General features: G+C 43.8%; 1 protein-coding gene across 1 annotated transcript in view; it reads left to right on the top strand.

Annotated features, from left to right (window-relative positions):
• Window positions 1–236: 236 nt before the first annotated feature.
• Window positions 237–17797, top strand: part of ASXL1 (ASXL transcriptional regulator 1) — a 63848-nt gene continuing 46287 nt past the window's right edge. The window contains exons 1-3 of the mRNA XM_056121418.1: window positions 237–381; window positions 6326–6408; window positions 10636–10744. Of these exons, the coding sequence (XP_055977393.1) occupies window positions 325–381; window positions 6326–6408; window positions 10636–10744 (249 nt within the window). The 5' untranslated portion in view covers window positions 237–324. The remainder of the gene's footprint in view (window positions 382–6325; window positions 6409–10635; window positions 10745–17797) is intronic.

Below are 17797 nucleotides of genomic sequence, written 5' to 3'. Positions count from 1 at the left end.
GTGGTTATGCGGAGCCGCCGCATTCCTTAGCGATCGCGGGGCCGCCGCCGCCGCCGCCGCCGTGGGCGACTGACGCAGCGCGGGCGCGTGGAGCCGCCGCCGCCTCCCCTCCCCCACCGCCGCCCTCGGCCGGGTCTAGCGCCCGCCGGCCCCCGCGCGCCCGCCCCCTCTCCCGGCCGCGCCCGAGCCTCGCGCGCCGCCGCCGCCGCCGCCGCCGCCGCCACGCGCTCCCCGCCGCCGCCTCAGCCCCAGCCCCGGGCCGCCGCCGCCCCAGCCGCCCGCGCCGCCCGGAGGTCCCGCGTGGAGCCGCCGCCGCCGCCGAGGATGAAGGACAAACAGAAGAGGAAGAAGGAGCGCACGTGGGCCGAGGCCGCGCGCCTGGTGAGCGGGTCGCCGCGGGGGTCCCGGCGGGGCGGCGGGGGGGGGCCGGGGGCGCCGCGCCGCGCGCCCCCCGGGAGGGGGAGGGGCGAGGCCCTGCCCACCGCGGGAGGGGGCGGGGCCCCGCGCCGGGACGAGCCCGCGGGCGTGGGGTGGGGGCGGCCGGGTGGGATGTGGCGCCTTTTTTTTCTTTTCTTTTTTTTTTGCACGCCCCCCGCCCCCACCCACCCCACCCCACCCCACCCCCGAATTCCTGCGGAGGGGCGAGCGGGCTGCCGGCTCCTCCCCCTCCGGGCGGCGGGCCCTCCGCCGCCCCTCCCCCACGGTTTGGCAGCCACTGGGGGTCTGGGGAAGCTTCGTGTTTGCCCTCGGGGGAGTTGGGTTTCCGGGAAGGGTCGGAAGCTCCTCCCTCGCTTCCTGGTGGGCAGCGGGGTGGTCTGTTTGATTCCGGGGGGGGGCGGTCGGGGGCGGCGCCGGGGAAAAGGGCCCCCCGATTTCAAGGACGCGGGGGGCGCTTTGAGCGTTCCCAATGTAAACCAGGTGTGAGCCGGGAGGCCCGGGATGGCTCTCGGCTGGGACCCCCCCCCCACCCCCGAGCCCGGGGTCGCAAACTTCGGGGGTCGGCGGGGGCACCCGCTGGGGCGGTGGGTGGGAACGCTCGTGCTGGGGAGCTCCCGAGGAGCTAGTGGCCCCGAGGTTGGCAAGCGAGGGCCCAGACTTTTCTATTTAACCGGCTTCCCGGCTTGATTCCGATGCAGGTGGTCTGCCGACCTCACTTTGCAAAAAATGCTGACTGGGGCGTTTGACCCGAGAGAGCTAGACTGGAGTCACTGCAGAAAACAGCCTCCACTTTGCAAAGAATGTGTGTCTGCTCGCTATTCCTCAGTGTCTCGGGCATGTCTGCTTGAAGTGCTGGACAAAGACCAACATCTGAAGATTCCGCTCGCTGAGGGCTTAGCTAAGGAGAGTGTATTAGGTGTTTGAAGCTGCCCTTGCTGAGTGCAGTTTATTTGCAAAGTGTCAGAGGATTTTCAGTGAAATGTCTTCATTCTTTTGGATTTGCCCAGACGCTTTGGGACAGGTTCTTACAAAATAATCTTGCTGATGGCAATCACAACAGATAATACCTCTCGTGGAGATGGTACTTTCTCAGAACTGTCCCTGGGCAGGGTTACAAGCACAGATCACGTACTTGTCTCGACACCCTGTAGTTTATATGTAATTGCTATAATTTACTTTTAATAGTGAATGAAGTTCGACCTTACAATATTTCATTTTATTGGAAAGTGAGGTTCCTGTAACAAAGGTGTTGTGTATAAAATATCTGAGTATGTGTTGGGTGTTGATCGAAAGCTTGCTTTCTGAGAGCCTATAAAACTCAGTTATTGATTTGCAAAAATAAAAGCTGTTCGGTCTTAAGGAGAATTATTCATTGACTTCCCATTTTCCTCGGGCAGTTGTAGTCCATAAAACAAATAACAGTTGTTTGTTAATTATATGCTTCGAGTAATTTATTTTGGTTTGGCATGCGAAATTTGAAGATTCTGAAGTTCTCAGTATTTTGATACGATCCAAATTGGAAGCTCTGGAGCTTTTGGAGTCCTTGGGAATTTTAGGATTTCTTGTTGCTTTACCTGGAAACATTCAAGCTTGCAGGAGATGAGGGTAGAACTAGAGGATACCAAGCTTGGGGATTGGACTCTTGAGTGTCCGTTATGCACGTGTTTATGATTCTGGGCACCCAAAGAAAATTTACTTGGCCAAGCTTTATTTGTTAGAGATAGGTGAAAGTGCCCTTACCTCCTGTTTTTTTAAAGCCATTTTGTCTCAAAGTTCTCTGTAAGACAGTAGGAAATTGAGGTTCACCGTTAAGCATCTTTAGGGTCTTATTTTTTAGTTGATCTGGTATTTGAACGCCAGTATTCAGGTTGCTATTTCTGTTTTGGCATTGGCCCAACTTCATGGCAGATTATTGAGGTTCTTCATTTTCTTCCAGTTTCTTCACTAAAAAATAGTAACATGAGGGGCTAGAGAGTGCTTGCCTTGCATACAGTCAACTTGGGTTGGATCCTCAACATCCCATATAGTTCCTGGAACCCCACCAGGAGTGTTCCCTGAGCACTGCCAGGTGTGGTCCCAAAACAAAAAGCTACATGAAGTGTAGTTATTACTGTTTGGTGCGCTTACACGTGTGAAAAGAAATTCCTAATCATATGGAATAAATTTTGTTACCGTTTTAGAATTTTTTGTCCTTCAGAATGGTGAATGAGGGGGAATGTTTGGGACTCCTCTCCCTATTTCCAAGAAATTGGTGTAACATTGTGTAGTGGAGAGTTTTAAGCACTTTAACCCCTAGATGGAGAGAAACTGAGTCATAACGGAAGGGCAGTAGGTTAGGTCTGACCACTCTCTGGGCAGGTGAGTTTTTGCCATGGCAATTGGATATATTTGCTTCAGTGGCACAGTTTTATTAATATTTTGGACCTTGTTCAGATTGGTGGCTAGAGTGTTACTGGTAACCTTTTGGAAAACTATTTTAGTAGGAATAGTAGGAAAATAGAGACAGGAGGATTTTGGTAGTAATTTCTCTCAGGAGGTGTTTGGGTTTTTTTTTTTGCAGAATTATGTTGAGAAGGTGGACATCTTTCAAACATTTGGTAGTTTTGTCTTTTCTTGATGTAAGCGTTGGATGGCAGAGGACAATGAGTATAAATCCTTCTGTTTGTTAGAAATTGTTTGTTTGGGACAGATACTGAGGGGATTTCCCGTTAAATGAATGCCCATGAATGGATTCTCCCCGTCCTGGAGAAGACTCTTCCTTGCATGCTTATCTTCCACTTTGATTCATGACTGACCATTCTTACATCAAACCTTTTTTTTCTCTTTGAAGTAGAAGAGACTTTTTAAAGTGTGCAATAGAAAGAAACCTAGAACACTGCTAAATTGTAACTACACTAAAAGCTGGGATGCATATAAAGATTTAATAATAGTACTTTGTATCTTCTGATGTAATTTCCTTTTAGAGATTTGTTTCCTCTCTTAGATTCTCAGGCTTTTCCTAACTGCTGTTTAAATAAGCCGTAACTAACTTTTCAGAGTCATGCTTTTGAAAGAGAAAATCCCACAAAATTTGTTTGCTCAGATCGCAATATGTATAAGAGAAATAATATCTGTGGTAGTGAACATATGTAGCTTGTATCCGAATTTATGGTGGTTTAAGTCAGCACTTCCTAATTTGGAATTTGCTTAGGTTGAATAAAAGATAGATAAGGTTTGCCATTGAAGAGCTTGTGGTCTTCTGGTAATTGGGTGGGTTTGGACACATGAGTAGAATTTTACTTAAGGGCATGGTAAGGGCCCACATAGGTATAAGTGGTAAACAGACATTCTGGTTCCTGCTTATTCAGGCACAGTTATGAATAGTTCTTCCTCTCACTCAGAATGTTCCACTTTGGAAGAGAAATTGTTGTTTTGTGGAACTGTGAGGAGGCTGAAAAAGATACATAACTCTACCTGGGAAAATCAGAAATTGCTTCCTGAAGAAAGCTGTTTTATACACTGAATCTTGAAGGGTCGGTAGGAGTTTGGCCCATCACCGGTGTCAGCAAGAGTTGATGACAAGTAAAAGCAGAGTGCTCCGGTGTTTGGTGGGTGGTGACTCTGGAAGTTAGGTATAACTACAAATAGTTATTGCAACATAAAGTCTGTACAGTAGCAGTGTGACAATCAGGTAGAGAGATACATCAGATTATGATACAATAGCCTTGTTTGCCAGGCCAGTGGGCACCTACTTTATGCCAGGCACTGGAGGCACTTATGTTATCTCTAGTCTGAAAAAAATAACTGTGAGAGCAGAGAGGAAATAGTATCCTTTTTTCACAAAGGAAAGAAATCTAGGTTCAGGCTGGCTAGAGAACTTAACTTCCGAGGGGGCTTTGAAGGCCAGAATTTTAATCTCCTGTATTTCTAAAGCCTGTGCTTTCCAAGTCGGCCAGTGGATTCTCCAGAACTTCAGCTTTTGTTACATAAGATAAGGTTTCTGTTGAAGGGTTGGTTTTGTGTGTGTGTGTGTGTGTGTGTGTGTGTGTGTCTCGGGGGGGGGGGGGGTCCACACCCATCTGTGCGCAGGCTTTTTCTTTTCTCTCTCTTTCTTTCTTTTCATAGCTTTTTGGGTCACACCTGGCAATGCACAGGGGTTACTTCTGGCTCTGTACTCAGGATTTACTCCTGGCGGTGCTCGGGGGACCATATGGGACTATGGTCCCCTGAGCTGGGAATCAAACCCGGGTCAGCCACGTGCAAGGCAAATGCCCTACCTGCTGTGCTATCGCTCCAGCCTCTGCTCAGGCTTACTCCTGGCTCTGCTGCACTCAGGAATCACTCCTGGCAGGGCTTGGGGGACCACCTGTGGTGCCAGGGGTTGAATTGTGTTGGCTGTGTGCAAGGCAACACTTCCTATCTGCTGTGCTGTCTCTTTGGCCCCTTTTGGAGGTTTTTTTTAAATGGGAAAGGGATGAGTACAAATTGATTTTGTTGGGTTGGCCTCAGGTTTTAGCGAGAAAGTTCTACAAGAGTAAGTTAATTTTGTTTTTTGAGGAATTCCTAGAATACTCCCTGGCACAAAGTAGGTCCTTCATTTCATTTCTGGAATAAAGGACGGCACCAGAGTCAGAGGGGTTTGAAGAAAGTAGGGTGGGATGCAGACATTGGTGAAATGGCTGTTGTGTCAGTAAGAAACTTGACAGTGAAGGTGGGCTTGGGTGGGGGAGCTCCGTGAGCGTGGTATCGAGGTGTCTGTGTGAGATGATTAGAAAGGCTGTTAACCAAGATTGGCAATACTGGAAGAAGACTCTGTCTGGTGGGAGGGGTGGGCCGAGGCAGGGAATACAATTGGAGTTGCTGATTAAGTGAATTAGAGTAGAAATTAAAATAGACAAGGTGGGGTGGGGAGTGTTTAGACTGAACCAAATATTGGAGGATGAATCGGCTTGGGGTTAGATTTCTTTCTGGATCTTGGGGAAGAGATTTGGGAGTTACCAAAATTTAGGTAGTTGAAGCTGAGAGACAATGGTGTTAACCAAGGAGAATGTAAATACTGAAAAAAGAAACTAAAAATGGAACAGAGGGGGGTTTTATTTCAGCCGTGACTTCTCTAAAATTTGTCATACTTAGTGCTAAGGTCTTGTACTCTTACAGAAACATCAGCAGTGGTTCTGTTAGACTTCCTATTTTTATTTTTATTTTTTTTTAATTTTTGAGTAGTACTTAGTTACCATGGTTGTTAAGTGACTACTTTATTGGTCTGATTTGGTAACTGTAACTATCTGTAGAGAGGACAGAGATACAGATAAACCTCTCTTAGATCACATTTCTGAAACATCTTTTAGATGAGGATGCTGCATTTGTTCACTATAAAACTACTGCCATGACTACTAACAAAAACGGGATGTTTGGCACATTGTTTGCTTGTGCCAGTTACACAGAATTACAACATCCTATTACCAAATGGTAAAATCTGCTATGGCTGTTAATATTAGAATTTTGCAGTACGGTGGCAAAAATCATTGACAAACACAGGTACTAGTCACGCTTCCTTGGAAAAGAAAGTCTGGATGCACTTTTGCCTTAACAGTTTTTTAATATAGCAGTTTATTGTTTCAATCACATTAACAGCTTCTTTAAGTAGTAATCAGGGTGCTAAGGCCTACATAACATAACATGTATGTTAAGGAGATATGTTTTTAGAATGGAGAGGTAGAATATTTTAACTACTTGCAGTACTTTCAGTAAATGGGTATGTGTGTAATTTTGTTTCTGAAGTAATTTTACATGGGTAGTTTTAACTTCTCAGCAGTGGTCATTTCATAGCAGAACTGTGGTCCACGGTACAGACCGCTGGGCATAAATGGAAATTCCACATTGAAGTCAGACATTTATATCTCTTCAGGTACTAGAGAACTACTCGGATGCTCCAATGACACCAAAACAGATTCTGCAGGTCATAGAGGCAGAAGGACTAAAGGAAATGAGGTTTGTATTGCTCTAGTTTCTTAATAATGTGAGTATCTTTCTGTAGTTAAGTAATGGTGCAAGTTCTTCTTGTCTGTAAGTTACACGCACACCCCCACTCTCCTGCTGGTAGGGTTCGGCTGTCTTGGTTCTGCATTTCCCTGAGCGGAGGGTGGGAGTGTATAGCCATTCCCAGTCCTTGTGTCCCTAATCTGTTTGTTGGTGGGGCTTGGGGAAACCAGGTGGTGCTGAGGATTTAACCCAGTCCTCCTACGTGCCACTGTATGCACTTCAGCCCTTTGAGCTGTCTCCCTGACTTTATTTTTTCATAGTAAAATACTTGATTGGTACAGTTTTATGTCAGTGTTTCCATCGGTAACTTACCTCTTTAAATTAATAACTAGCATTACAAATACAGAAGAAAAGGTCAGTTTATTTCTGTCAAAAAGCAGACTGCAATATACCTTTCATGTAAATTAATTGTCATTTTAAAATCATTATTCACTCGTCTTCATAATAAATGTATGTGAAAAGAGACACTGGCCTGAAACATTTTACACATCTTTTTAAGAAGACTACATACAACCCTGACTTTAGAAACTGTGAATTAGGAGTTTCTGTAAAATCAAGATCATGTGGCACCAAGAAATTTGAAATTTATAATGACTTTAGGAGTCGATTTACTGAACTAAAAGAGTTAATAATTATTTTTGGTTTTTTTTTGGGGGGGGAGGGCCTAATGTACAAAACTTTAGTATAGATCCATGATTTTAAAGGACCCAAGACTAAATTTTTTTTTTTTCAGTTTTTGAATTATACCTGACAGTGCTCAGGGCTAACTCCTGGCTCTGTGCTCATGGATCACTCTGGCAAGTGCTTGGGGTTGAATGATACGTGGTTTGATTGATCTGGGGGCTGGAGCTATAGTACAGCGGGTAGGGTGTTTGCCTTGCACGCGGCTGACCCAGGTTTGATCCCCAGCATCCCATATGCACCGCCAGGACTAATTCCTGAGTGCAGAGCCAGGAGTAACCCCAAGGCATTGTTGACTGTCACCCAAAAAGCAAAAAAAAAAAAAAAAAAAAAGAAGGATTGATCTGGGGTCGGCCTCCTTCATTGCCTTAGCGTTTGTGCTATCTCTGGCCCAAGACATTTTTAAAAAATGAAAGTGAGGAGCACATCATAATCACTTCTTGGGTACTTAGGCAAAAGGCAGATCTTATTTTCTCAATAACCTTTAGTTATGTTAAGTTAGCCTTTTTTTAGGGTCAAAATATCCTTAATTTTGAAATAGTATGCTTGCCTTGCATGCGGCTGACCACGGTTTGATCATTGCACCACATATGGTCCCCTGTGCAACACCAGGAGTGATCCCTGAACCACTGTCCCCCTACTCAGTGGCCGCCATCATGGATGCCAGCTGCTTGAAGCCTATCAAATTAGCCCAGGTCACCAAGGTCCTGGGAAGGACTGGATCGCAGGGACTGTGCATGCAGGTGCGCGTGGAATTCATGGAGGACACGAGCCGCTCCATCATCCGCAACGTGAAAGGCCCAGTCCGCGAGGGGGGCGTGCTCACCCTGCTGGGGTCGAGCGAGAGGCCCGGCGGCTGCGCTGCGCTGAGCTCAGGCCGGTCCTGGATCGATCTGGCTCGACCCCTTGGCCACCCGCAGATGACCTGTCACTGTTGACCTGCCACTGTTAATAAACCGATTTCTACCATGTGTGTGGGGGGGGAAGGCGTGACCCCTGAGCGCAGAATCAAGCATAATCTCTGAGCAGGGCCGGGTGTGGCCACTAATGTACTCCTCCCCTTCTCACCCCCCAAGGAACAAAACAGCTTCACTTTTCTCTATTTCACCATTCTCTAGTTTTGTTGGGAGAAAAGATAGGATTGTTGATCATATTCATTTAAATTATACCTGTGCATGATGTGTTATAATCACGTTTTATTTTTGTTTTTCTGGGTTATTTCCTGTCATGCTGCTGTCTGTACTGCTGTTGGACCCCTATGCATATAGAAGGTAAATTGGTCCCTTTGGGACAAATAGAATTGAGAACTGAACTTGTTTTTTGCTTCTTGCTCTTATAAGAATTAGGAAGCTGTAGTGGTGCCTTTGATGAGTGAGCAGCACTGTAATTTGTAGGCAGAAGTATAGTGTGTAGGAGTCAAACTGCTCCCAGGACTCTGCCAGCGTGCCGTTCCCTCTTGTAGCAGAGATGTTAGCACACCCACTTGCTACTCTAGATCTGCATAAGGGTTCTTTTAGAGATTGGTTCTCGGTGAAAATTTTTTTAGCACCCAGTGTGTTCCAAAGCAGAATAAGTAATAAGGGTTTTTTTTAACTTCTTTTTTTTTTTTTGACTCAATTTATTTTTAACACTGTATAAATTAGGGCCTCTAGTTCTGAAAAAATGCTTAGAAGCTTTTCTTAAGATGCTTAATGTATTTTTAACATGCTGGGGAGAGGGAAGAAAATGGGCATGGGTGAACTATGACACTTGCTAGAGCCAAACTCAGTTAAAATTAATAATGGGGATTGACCGATATTTTGGACAGTTTATTTTAAGATTCATTAGGTAGGGTTTTTTGGTAGTGGTGGTTTTTTTTTTTTTTTTTCAATTTTTTGGGCCACACCCAGTGATATTTAGGGTTTACTCCTGCCTCTGTACTGTGGAATTATTCCTGGCAGTGCTTGGGGAAACCAGGGATTGAACCTGAATCAGGCACGTGCAAGGCAAGCGCTTTATCTACTGGACTATTTCTCCAGCTCCTCAGTAGATAGCTTATAACTCACTGACTGGTCTTTGTTTTGTATCTTCATGTAGCATGGACCAATGAAATGACATTTTGTCCTTTCTGTTTGTTTAGTGTTTGAGTATTATTGGGTACCAATTTCATTTGACTCACTTTGCTTTTTATTTTATTTTATTATTATTTTTTTGCTTTTTGGGTCACACCCAGCCGATGCTCAGGGGTTACTCCTGGCTCTGCACTCAGGAATCACTCCTGGCGGTGTTTGGGGGACCATATGGGATGCTGGGAATCGAACCCAGGTCGGCCGCGTGCAAGGCAAACGCTCTACCCGCTGTGCTATTGCTCCAGCTCCTTACTTTGCTTTTTATATTAACATTTAAATGGTTGTTCCTGGGGAAATGTTGAATAAAACCCTCCTTTCCACTTCCCAACAGAAAAGAAAGCAGATGTAGTACTGGTTGATCCTTTTATGTGCTCATTAGGAAATATTTAACTGGAAAAAAAGATGTGCTTATTTTCTCAGGCTAACCTCACATCACTTATTTCATGATCTTTCTGTTGATAATGTTCTGTGACAGTTTCTAAGTGTGTTATGCAGGTTGAGATACAGAAACAGGAAACACAAGGTTTTTTGCTTTCAATTGATACTTAAATTTAGCACCACAGAGCTAGTGCAGGGGATAAGGCACTTGCTTTGCATTAGATCTGGTTTGATCCCTGGAACTGTATATGCTTTCCTAAGCACTGCCAGGGGTCGTTGCTGAGTACCAAGTCAGGAATAGCTAGCTCCCGAACACTGTTGGGTGTGACCCCCTGCCAGATTGAGTGTTTTCAGGGGGTTTTGGGAGGAACTCCTGGTGATACTCTGCCAGCCAGGCTGTTTGTTTGGTGCTGCTTGGCAGTGCTGAGAATTACCAGGGACACTCTCTTGGCAGCCTCCAGGGCCACACCCAGCAGTGCTTGGGAGGCTGGGTAGTATCAAGGATTGAATCTGGTTTGGGTACATGATGTGCCCTAATTCTTATGCTGAGATCTCTGGCCCTTTTTCTATATATATATATTTGTTGTTGTTTTGGGGCTACACCTGGTAGCTCAGTAATTATTCCTGGCTCTGTATTGAAAAATAATTTCTGGTGGTACTCAGGGACAGTATCGATGCTGGGGATTGAGCCGGGGTAGATACATGCAAGACAAACACCGTACGTGCTATACTGTTGCTCTGCACCCCCAGTTTCTAACTTAATCTTAAGATTGGTTCATATTTTCAGAATACACTAAGGTGTCAGTATGGAACAAGGGTATTATGTGATGTTACAAAAGAATGAATGTTTTGTTTAGTTACTATTGAGCTACTTTATAGTGAAATAGTCACGGGATCTTAGGATATCTACTGTGGGTTTTTTGTTTTTTTTTTAAAGAATGAGTTAGATCTTTGAGAAACAGGTATATGCATTTGTATGGCCCTCATCTTTCATCATATGTTTTCACAGTGGGACATCCCCTCTCGCGTGTCTCAATGCCATGCTGCATTCCAATTCAAGAGGAGGAGAGGGACTGTTTTATAAACTGCCTGGCCGAATTAGCCTTTTCACACTAAAGGTAACTAATATAAGCTCTGGTGTACTTAAAATACGTAGTGAGTGTAAGAATCACGAGGTTTGGGGAGATAATTCAAATGGAAGAGACGCTTTGAACCTAGCATTGCATAGCTGCTATAGACACTGTGTGGGGACACCTCCCTCTGCCTCCCCCCAACTCATGACACCTTGATTTTTGTTTGTTTCGGTTTTGGGGCTCAGGACATATTCCTGACTGTTCAAGCCCTGCCGGGGCTTGTGGGTAACCATAAGGGGTATTGGGAATTAAACCCGGATTGGCCTCGTACAAGACAAGTGCCCTATCTTCTGTGCTGTCCCCAGTTCCTGAATTTTAATTTCAAATAAGCAGTAAGGTAATCTTGATGGTATTTTACAAATGGAGCTAGATACTTGCTCCATTTATACAATTGGGATTTATTTAGAATGATGTGAGTGGGGAGAGAGGGAGGAGTACATGTTCAGCCGTAAACACAGGCTTCTCCAGAGTAGAAATAGGCAGGCAAAGAAACACTGCAAGCAAGCAAGCTTCATGTTAAAGGGAGAGCATGGACTCGAAGCTCAAACCTACTGGTACAACTGGTTCTGTGGCGTGTTCTATTTTTTAAAACTTTGAGCCACCTCGATTCAGCTTGATATTACTGGAGTGAGTCATGTATACAGTATACCAACCCCCCTCGCGGCCCCCCCACTTCCCCTCAGAGAGTACCCTCCTTTCAGCTTGCCCCTCCACCTCCCATTTGAAATGTTCTGTTACGAATTAGGGTATTAGAAATTATTTTGTCTGTGTTTAGCGTTTGCTTGTCTGTAGCTTTGCAGATTGTGTGAAGTAGAGGGATAAGTCACTGTGACAAAGTTGCAGATGTGCCTTGATGAGGATTTTGTTTGTAATAATATTGCAAAGGATAAATTGCTGGGCAGCTAAAGTATGAATTGTTCAATGGAAAGTAACTGAAATAGCATTTATGGAATTCAATAACAGTAGTTATTGAATTTATTTAGCATTTATTAAATGATACTAATTAAAGAGGAAGATGATATAAATCAGGTAGCATTTAAAATAAAGCTCAAAAAGGGTTGAAATGTATCGGCTAAATTTCCTGCTATTTGTGCTACAGGTTTTTTAAAAAAATTTCTAATTTATTTTTATAACGTTCACAGTATTTGATACATTTAATATTCGAACAACAATCCCACCACCATTATACCTCCCAGCACCGTATTTCCATCCCAAACTCCAAACTCTGCCCCCAAAGCAGAACCAGAATAATTTATTTTGCATTGCTTGTTATGAATAATCTACTAAAAATGAGACAAAAAAGGCTTCTTAGTGGAAAGTGTTTGAAGATTGTTGAATTTCACATAGGAGCCATTAAGCCCTTCTATAAGAGGTTCGTAACATGTTGTTAAAGGTTGAGCCTTGTGTGCTTATATCTATATCTGTATATTTTCCCCTAAGATTGGTTGCCTTCTACTTTAAACCCAATCAAATGTGGTGTGCTACTCTTGGTATATTGGGGATGTAATGAGGTATATGAGGTATATGAGGGTATGAGGGTGTCGGCTGCTGGAACTGGCTCTGTTGGGGCGGGGAGGGGCCTCACCCACCCCCCTCTGGCTTGCCCGAAATGAAACAGCCTTGTGCGAGGGTCTGGTGGCATGGCTATGGCGTGTCGTTACAGTTACTGTTTACACTGGGAGTCACCTGAACACAGAGCCAGATGTAAGCCCTGAGAACCTGGTGTGGCCCCAAACCCAAAATACGTAAATAAACGGGGTCATTATACTTAGGGTTTTTTTTTCTTTCTTTTTGGGTCACACCTGGTGATGCACAGGGGTTACTCTGGCTCATGCACTCAGGAATTACTCCTGGCAGTGCTTGGGGGACTATATGGGATGCTGGGATTCGAACCCGGGTCGGCCGCTTGCAAGGCAAACGCCCTACTCGCTGTGCTATCGCTCCAGCCCCCAGTATACTTTGTTTGTAAAAAGCCGGATAATTAAGATTTTGCACACCATCTTTATTTATATCATAACTGTTCAGTTATGCCGTAGTACCAGGAAAGCAGCCATAGAATACCTAAAGAAATGTGCTTGAATATTTCAGTAAAACTTGATTGTGTGTGAAGTCTTGGGTATTAACCAGGGGCCTCACACATGGCGAACAAGTGCTCTACTGCTGAGCCCTAGCCCCTCCATTAAAATCATTCACAAAGCAAGTAGTAGGGCAGATGAATTGTGTTGTTGACCGTTGGTTTAAACTAAAGATGATTTGTTAATGGTGAGGAAATTGAAAATTAGATACCAACCCTCCTGTTATTCCATAGTTAATCATAAGTCACAGTAGCGATGCAAACCTTTTAGTTTTGTTTTCTTGATAGACTTGTCTTAATTAAAACACATGAACATACAGCTCTATGACTTGTAGGTATAAAACTTGATCTTCATGATCATATCAAGTGCATCTTATGTTCAGATGTCTGCTGGTTTTTGTGCTTTTTATTTCTAATATTTTAAACATTTTTTATTAAGAGGTAACACAAACTAATTTCAGAACCCAATCCTCGGTGAAAGAGTCCTGTGTTCAGAGTCTGGTAAAACAGAACAGGGATAGGATCCGTGTCTTGCGGCTGACCCGGGTTTGATACTTGGTGCTGTATAAAGTTATCTGAGCACCACTAGGTGTGATCCCTGAGTTCTGCTGGTAGTGACCAATCACAAACTCCCCCTCCCCCCAAAAAAAAATTCTTAGTTCAAAACCAAACTTTGTAACTGAGATGAATTTAACCTCTCTTCATGAGGGTGCCAGCACCTCTGATACAAAATCAGTTCTTGGGAGGACAGAGAGACAGTACAGAGGGGTTTTGGCACACTTGCCTTGCACATGCTCGATCAGGTTGGGTCTCTGGCACCACATAACAAACCAAAGTTCCCTCAAGTCCTAGCAGAAGTAATCCCTGAGCACAGAGCCAGACGTAAGCCTGAGCATAGACAAATGTGAACCAAAACACGCCTCCCCGGAAAGAAAAATAGACAACGAAGTCTTTAAAAGGGGTAACCTTGATGGTTTTTCCTTAGGTTCCACCTCTTTAATTGCTTGTTAATGGCATTTTGTTACATATTAATGTGATTATTTGTAATTATCTGCATTATATTATAAATTATGAATACTCTTACTGATTACATTTCTAATTTATTGGGGGCCACTCGTGGCAATGCTGGGTGAAAGTGGAGGCATGTGGTGCAAGTCCTTCCTTCCTCTTACTAAGAACACAAAAATGTCTTTTCCTGTGAGCATAGGTAGTTTTTTGTCTTTGTGATGCGGTTCTGTGCCGAAATCTTGGCATAGTTGAGGCTTAAGTTAGGAAATCAGTTTTATTTTTAAAATTAATTAATTTGGGGGGAGCTAGAGCAATAGCACAGTGGGTAGGGGTTTATCTTGCATGTGGCCGACCCGGGTTCAATTCCCAGCATCCCATATGGACCCCTGAGCACCGCCAGGAGTAATTCCTGAGTGCATGAGTCAGGAGGAACCCCTGTGCATCACCAGGTATGACCCAAAAATGCAAAAAAAAAAAATTTTTTTTGTGATGCCAAATAGTTTTATCTTGAAAAATTTACTTAAGGAAATGTGTGGGGAGAGAAAGAGATGCATGTTCAAGAGAGAGGGGCTGCTTTTCCAGAATGGAAAAAGCTAAATTTAGTTTTTCCTTTTATTCTGTGTGCTGGCTCTGTATTCTTTTAGTCTGTAGCCCTTGTCTGGTTACATTGATGGAAGACATGCTCATTTCACATCTGCATTTGGCTTTATGTTGTTTAGTTTTTGTAATATCTTATTCATTGGACTTAAATGTCAGCTACTATTACCTTTGTTCTTTTGGATTAATGTTTTGCTTCTCTGGTTCTCTTAGACTGAATTCCTTGAGGGCATAGGCTACATTTTATTTTTATGCTAGTATACCAAATGAAGTAGCCATTAATAAATACATATTTAATGAATGAATTAAGAACAGATGCATGCTAGTATTGCTTTGTTCCTCTTTGGTTTTGGCATCTGATAATAAATACTACTCATAATCCTGATGACATTATCATTAGATCTACCTCATCTCAGCTGAAATGAAGAATGCTTACTATGGTGGCTGTGCTAGAATTGTAGCTTGGTTAATTATTTGTGTTTCTTAATATTTTGACCTTTTATAAAACAGTGTATGCAAGTACAGCAAAAAGCAGAATGCAACAGAGAAAGTAATAATATTCTGCTACCTGTAATCTTAACAGATTATATCCTCGTATTTGAGAAAATTGGATTATTTTGTACCAGATAGGTCAGTGAATGTTGGAGGCCCAGGTTTGATCCTCTTGGTTCTCTAGACACATTGCTGGTGGGGGTAGTCTCCAAGCACCACACAGTGTGGGCCCACTTCCCAACTCCAGAACAAACAAGCAGACCAATTGGATTATACTAATGTAGCTTTGGTACATATAGATGAACCTTATTATTCTTTTATTTCTTTTGATGAGCAGGAGATTGAAGCATCTCAAAATGCAAATACCTCCTCCCTGAAAGTATGTGCTCGCTACGGCTGTACTTTTTTTTTTTTTAAGAGTGTTGTTGGAGCTGGAGGAATAGTAGTGGCTAGGGAACTTGCCTTACATGTGGCTAGTTTGAATTTAGCCCTCAGTATACCATATGGTACCCTAAGCACCCCCAAGGTGTCTTCTCCGCATACTGAACCAAGAGTTAAGCCTTATGTATCGCTGGGTATGGCTCAAAACAAAACAAAAAAAAGTGCTGTAGGCTGGTCCCATTAGCATGCACCTCCCATCTGCTCGGGAGGCTGGAATTGTTTGAGTTCTGGAGTTCTCGACTTTAATGTGCTGTGCTGCTAGAGTGTAATATTGGGTGTCTGCACTAATTTTGACATCAATATAGTGGTCTCCCAGTAGAGGTAGACAGTTAGGTTGCCTAAGGAGAGGTAAACTGTCTCAGGATGGAAAATCAGAAGATTGTTGCAGGATTCTAGATTCCAGCTTATGTATTTGTGTTAATAATTAGGTCCCTGGTTTTCACACAAGCTCCTAGCAGTTCTGTCACAACTGACTTTATTGCTGTCCAAGAATGATGGCTAGGAAAAAGACAAAAGAATGATGACTAGGAAAGGCTAAAAGAGAAAGAATTCTGAACTGATTGCCTTCTGTTTTTATTTTGGGCCACACCTGGCTGTGTTCAGGGCGTGCTCCTAACTGTGCTTGAAGGGATCATATAAGGTGTCAGAGATTGCACCTGGTTTAGTATCCTGCAAGGAAAGTGCCTTACCTGCTGTATTTTCTCTCTGGCCACCTGCACCTGATGGCCAACTTGATCACTGAAGAACCCAGCTCTGACCAATAAACACTTGAGTTTAAGATATGGTCTAAGTTATTAAGTATATTTCATTTAAAATTTTTGAGACTTTAATTTTTTTCCTCTTTTATTGGGAGGTGTGTGTCTGTGTTTGGGGCCACTCCTGACAGTGCTCTGGGTTTATTCTGGCCCTGCTCTCAGGGCTCACTCCTGGCAGGGCTGAGGGGATCTTATCCGGTACCAGGGGTTGAACCAGGGTCAGCTGCATGCAAGGCAAGTGCCCTATTGGTTACTATTGCTCCAACCCTTATTCAAATGTTCTTGTTCCAAAAATATTCTTAGAACTTATTTTTAAATTCACCATCTAGTCAGAAATTACTTTCTCAGACTGTGGAGAACGCTTGAAGGACTGGAGCACAAGGCCCTGAGTTCCATCCCTAGCATAGGTTAAGTCCCAGCACCTCTGGACCCAAGCAGGGAATTGACCTAGTGTTCTGCCCCATTTGCCCCTTAGTTCCCTCCACCCCAAAGTGGAGGGGGGGAGGGAGAGAGAGAGAGAAGAAAAAAAAGAAAAAGAATTACTCTTGGCAGAGCTCAGAGGAAGTGGGATCAAACCTGGGTCTGCCGCATGCAATGCAAACACTGTACCCACTGTACTGTTGCTCCAGCCCCTCTTTATTGTAATTCAGTTTAATTTTTTTTTAATGAAAAACATTTCCTTTACCATGTTTTGTCTTTTATAGCATTGATTTTAGGGGTGTTGGGAGATTACACCCAGTTTGCTGCTCGAAATCACTTATGCTGTTGCTGAAGGGAGGTGAACCCAGGACTCCTACATGCAAACCATGCTTTCCAGCTTTTTTTTTTTACTTTTTAGGTTACACCCAGCAATGCTCAGGGGTTACTCCTGGCTTTGTATTCAGGAATTACTCCTGGCGGTGCTCAGGGGACCATATGGGATGCTAGGTTGTCTGCGTGCAAGGCAAACACCCTACCCTCTGTGCTATTGCTCCAGCCCCGTGGACATTTTTTTTATTGTGTATTTTATTCATGTTTAAAGTTGTTCACAGTACTTTATTACATTCAGTATTCCAACACCAGTCCCAACACCATTACACCTACTCACCGTCATTATTTCGAATTTTCTCACCACCATCCAAGTCCCAAAAGCCAGTCCTAAAAAACAAAATATCTGTACGCAGGGCTCAACCTGTAACGGCATGTTAGTAATCTCTTACATAAGGCTTTAATGGCTTCAGGGTGAGATACAGAAGTCTTCACACACTTTCCTCTCAGGAAACTTTCTTGGATCATTTTTAGCAGATTATTGATAGTGATCTTTTTAATTGTATTTGGCTTGTGTAGTAAGATACATTTTAGAAATGCTTAAGTTGGGACTGGAGAGATAGTACGGTGGGCAATTTGCATGAGGCCAACCCAGGTTTGATCCGTGGCATTCCATATGTTTGTCCAAGCACTGCCAGGAGCAGATTTCAGAGTAGCCCCTGAGCATTGCCAGGTATGGCTCCCCCAAAACAATAACAACAAAAATGCTGAAATAAATCTTGGCTATTTTGAGACTCGGTTAGTTTGTACTACTAATCACATCTATTACTCAGAGCCTCTCGCCCATGGAAGATGGAAATAACTCTGTTACCTAATGAAGGGATAACGTAGTCAGATCTTACATGTAATATGGAACGGGAAGAT

Source organism: Sorex fumeus, unplaced genomic scaffold, assembly GCF_029834395.1.
Source record: "Sorex fumeus unplaced genomic scaffold, SorFum_2.1 ptg000044l, whole genome shotgun sequence".
NCBI lineage: Eukaryota > Metazoa > Chordata > Mammalia > Eulipotyphla > Soricidae > Sorex > Sorex fumeus.
This window is presented reverse-complemented; position numbering and strand designations above follow the sequence as displayed.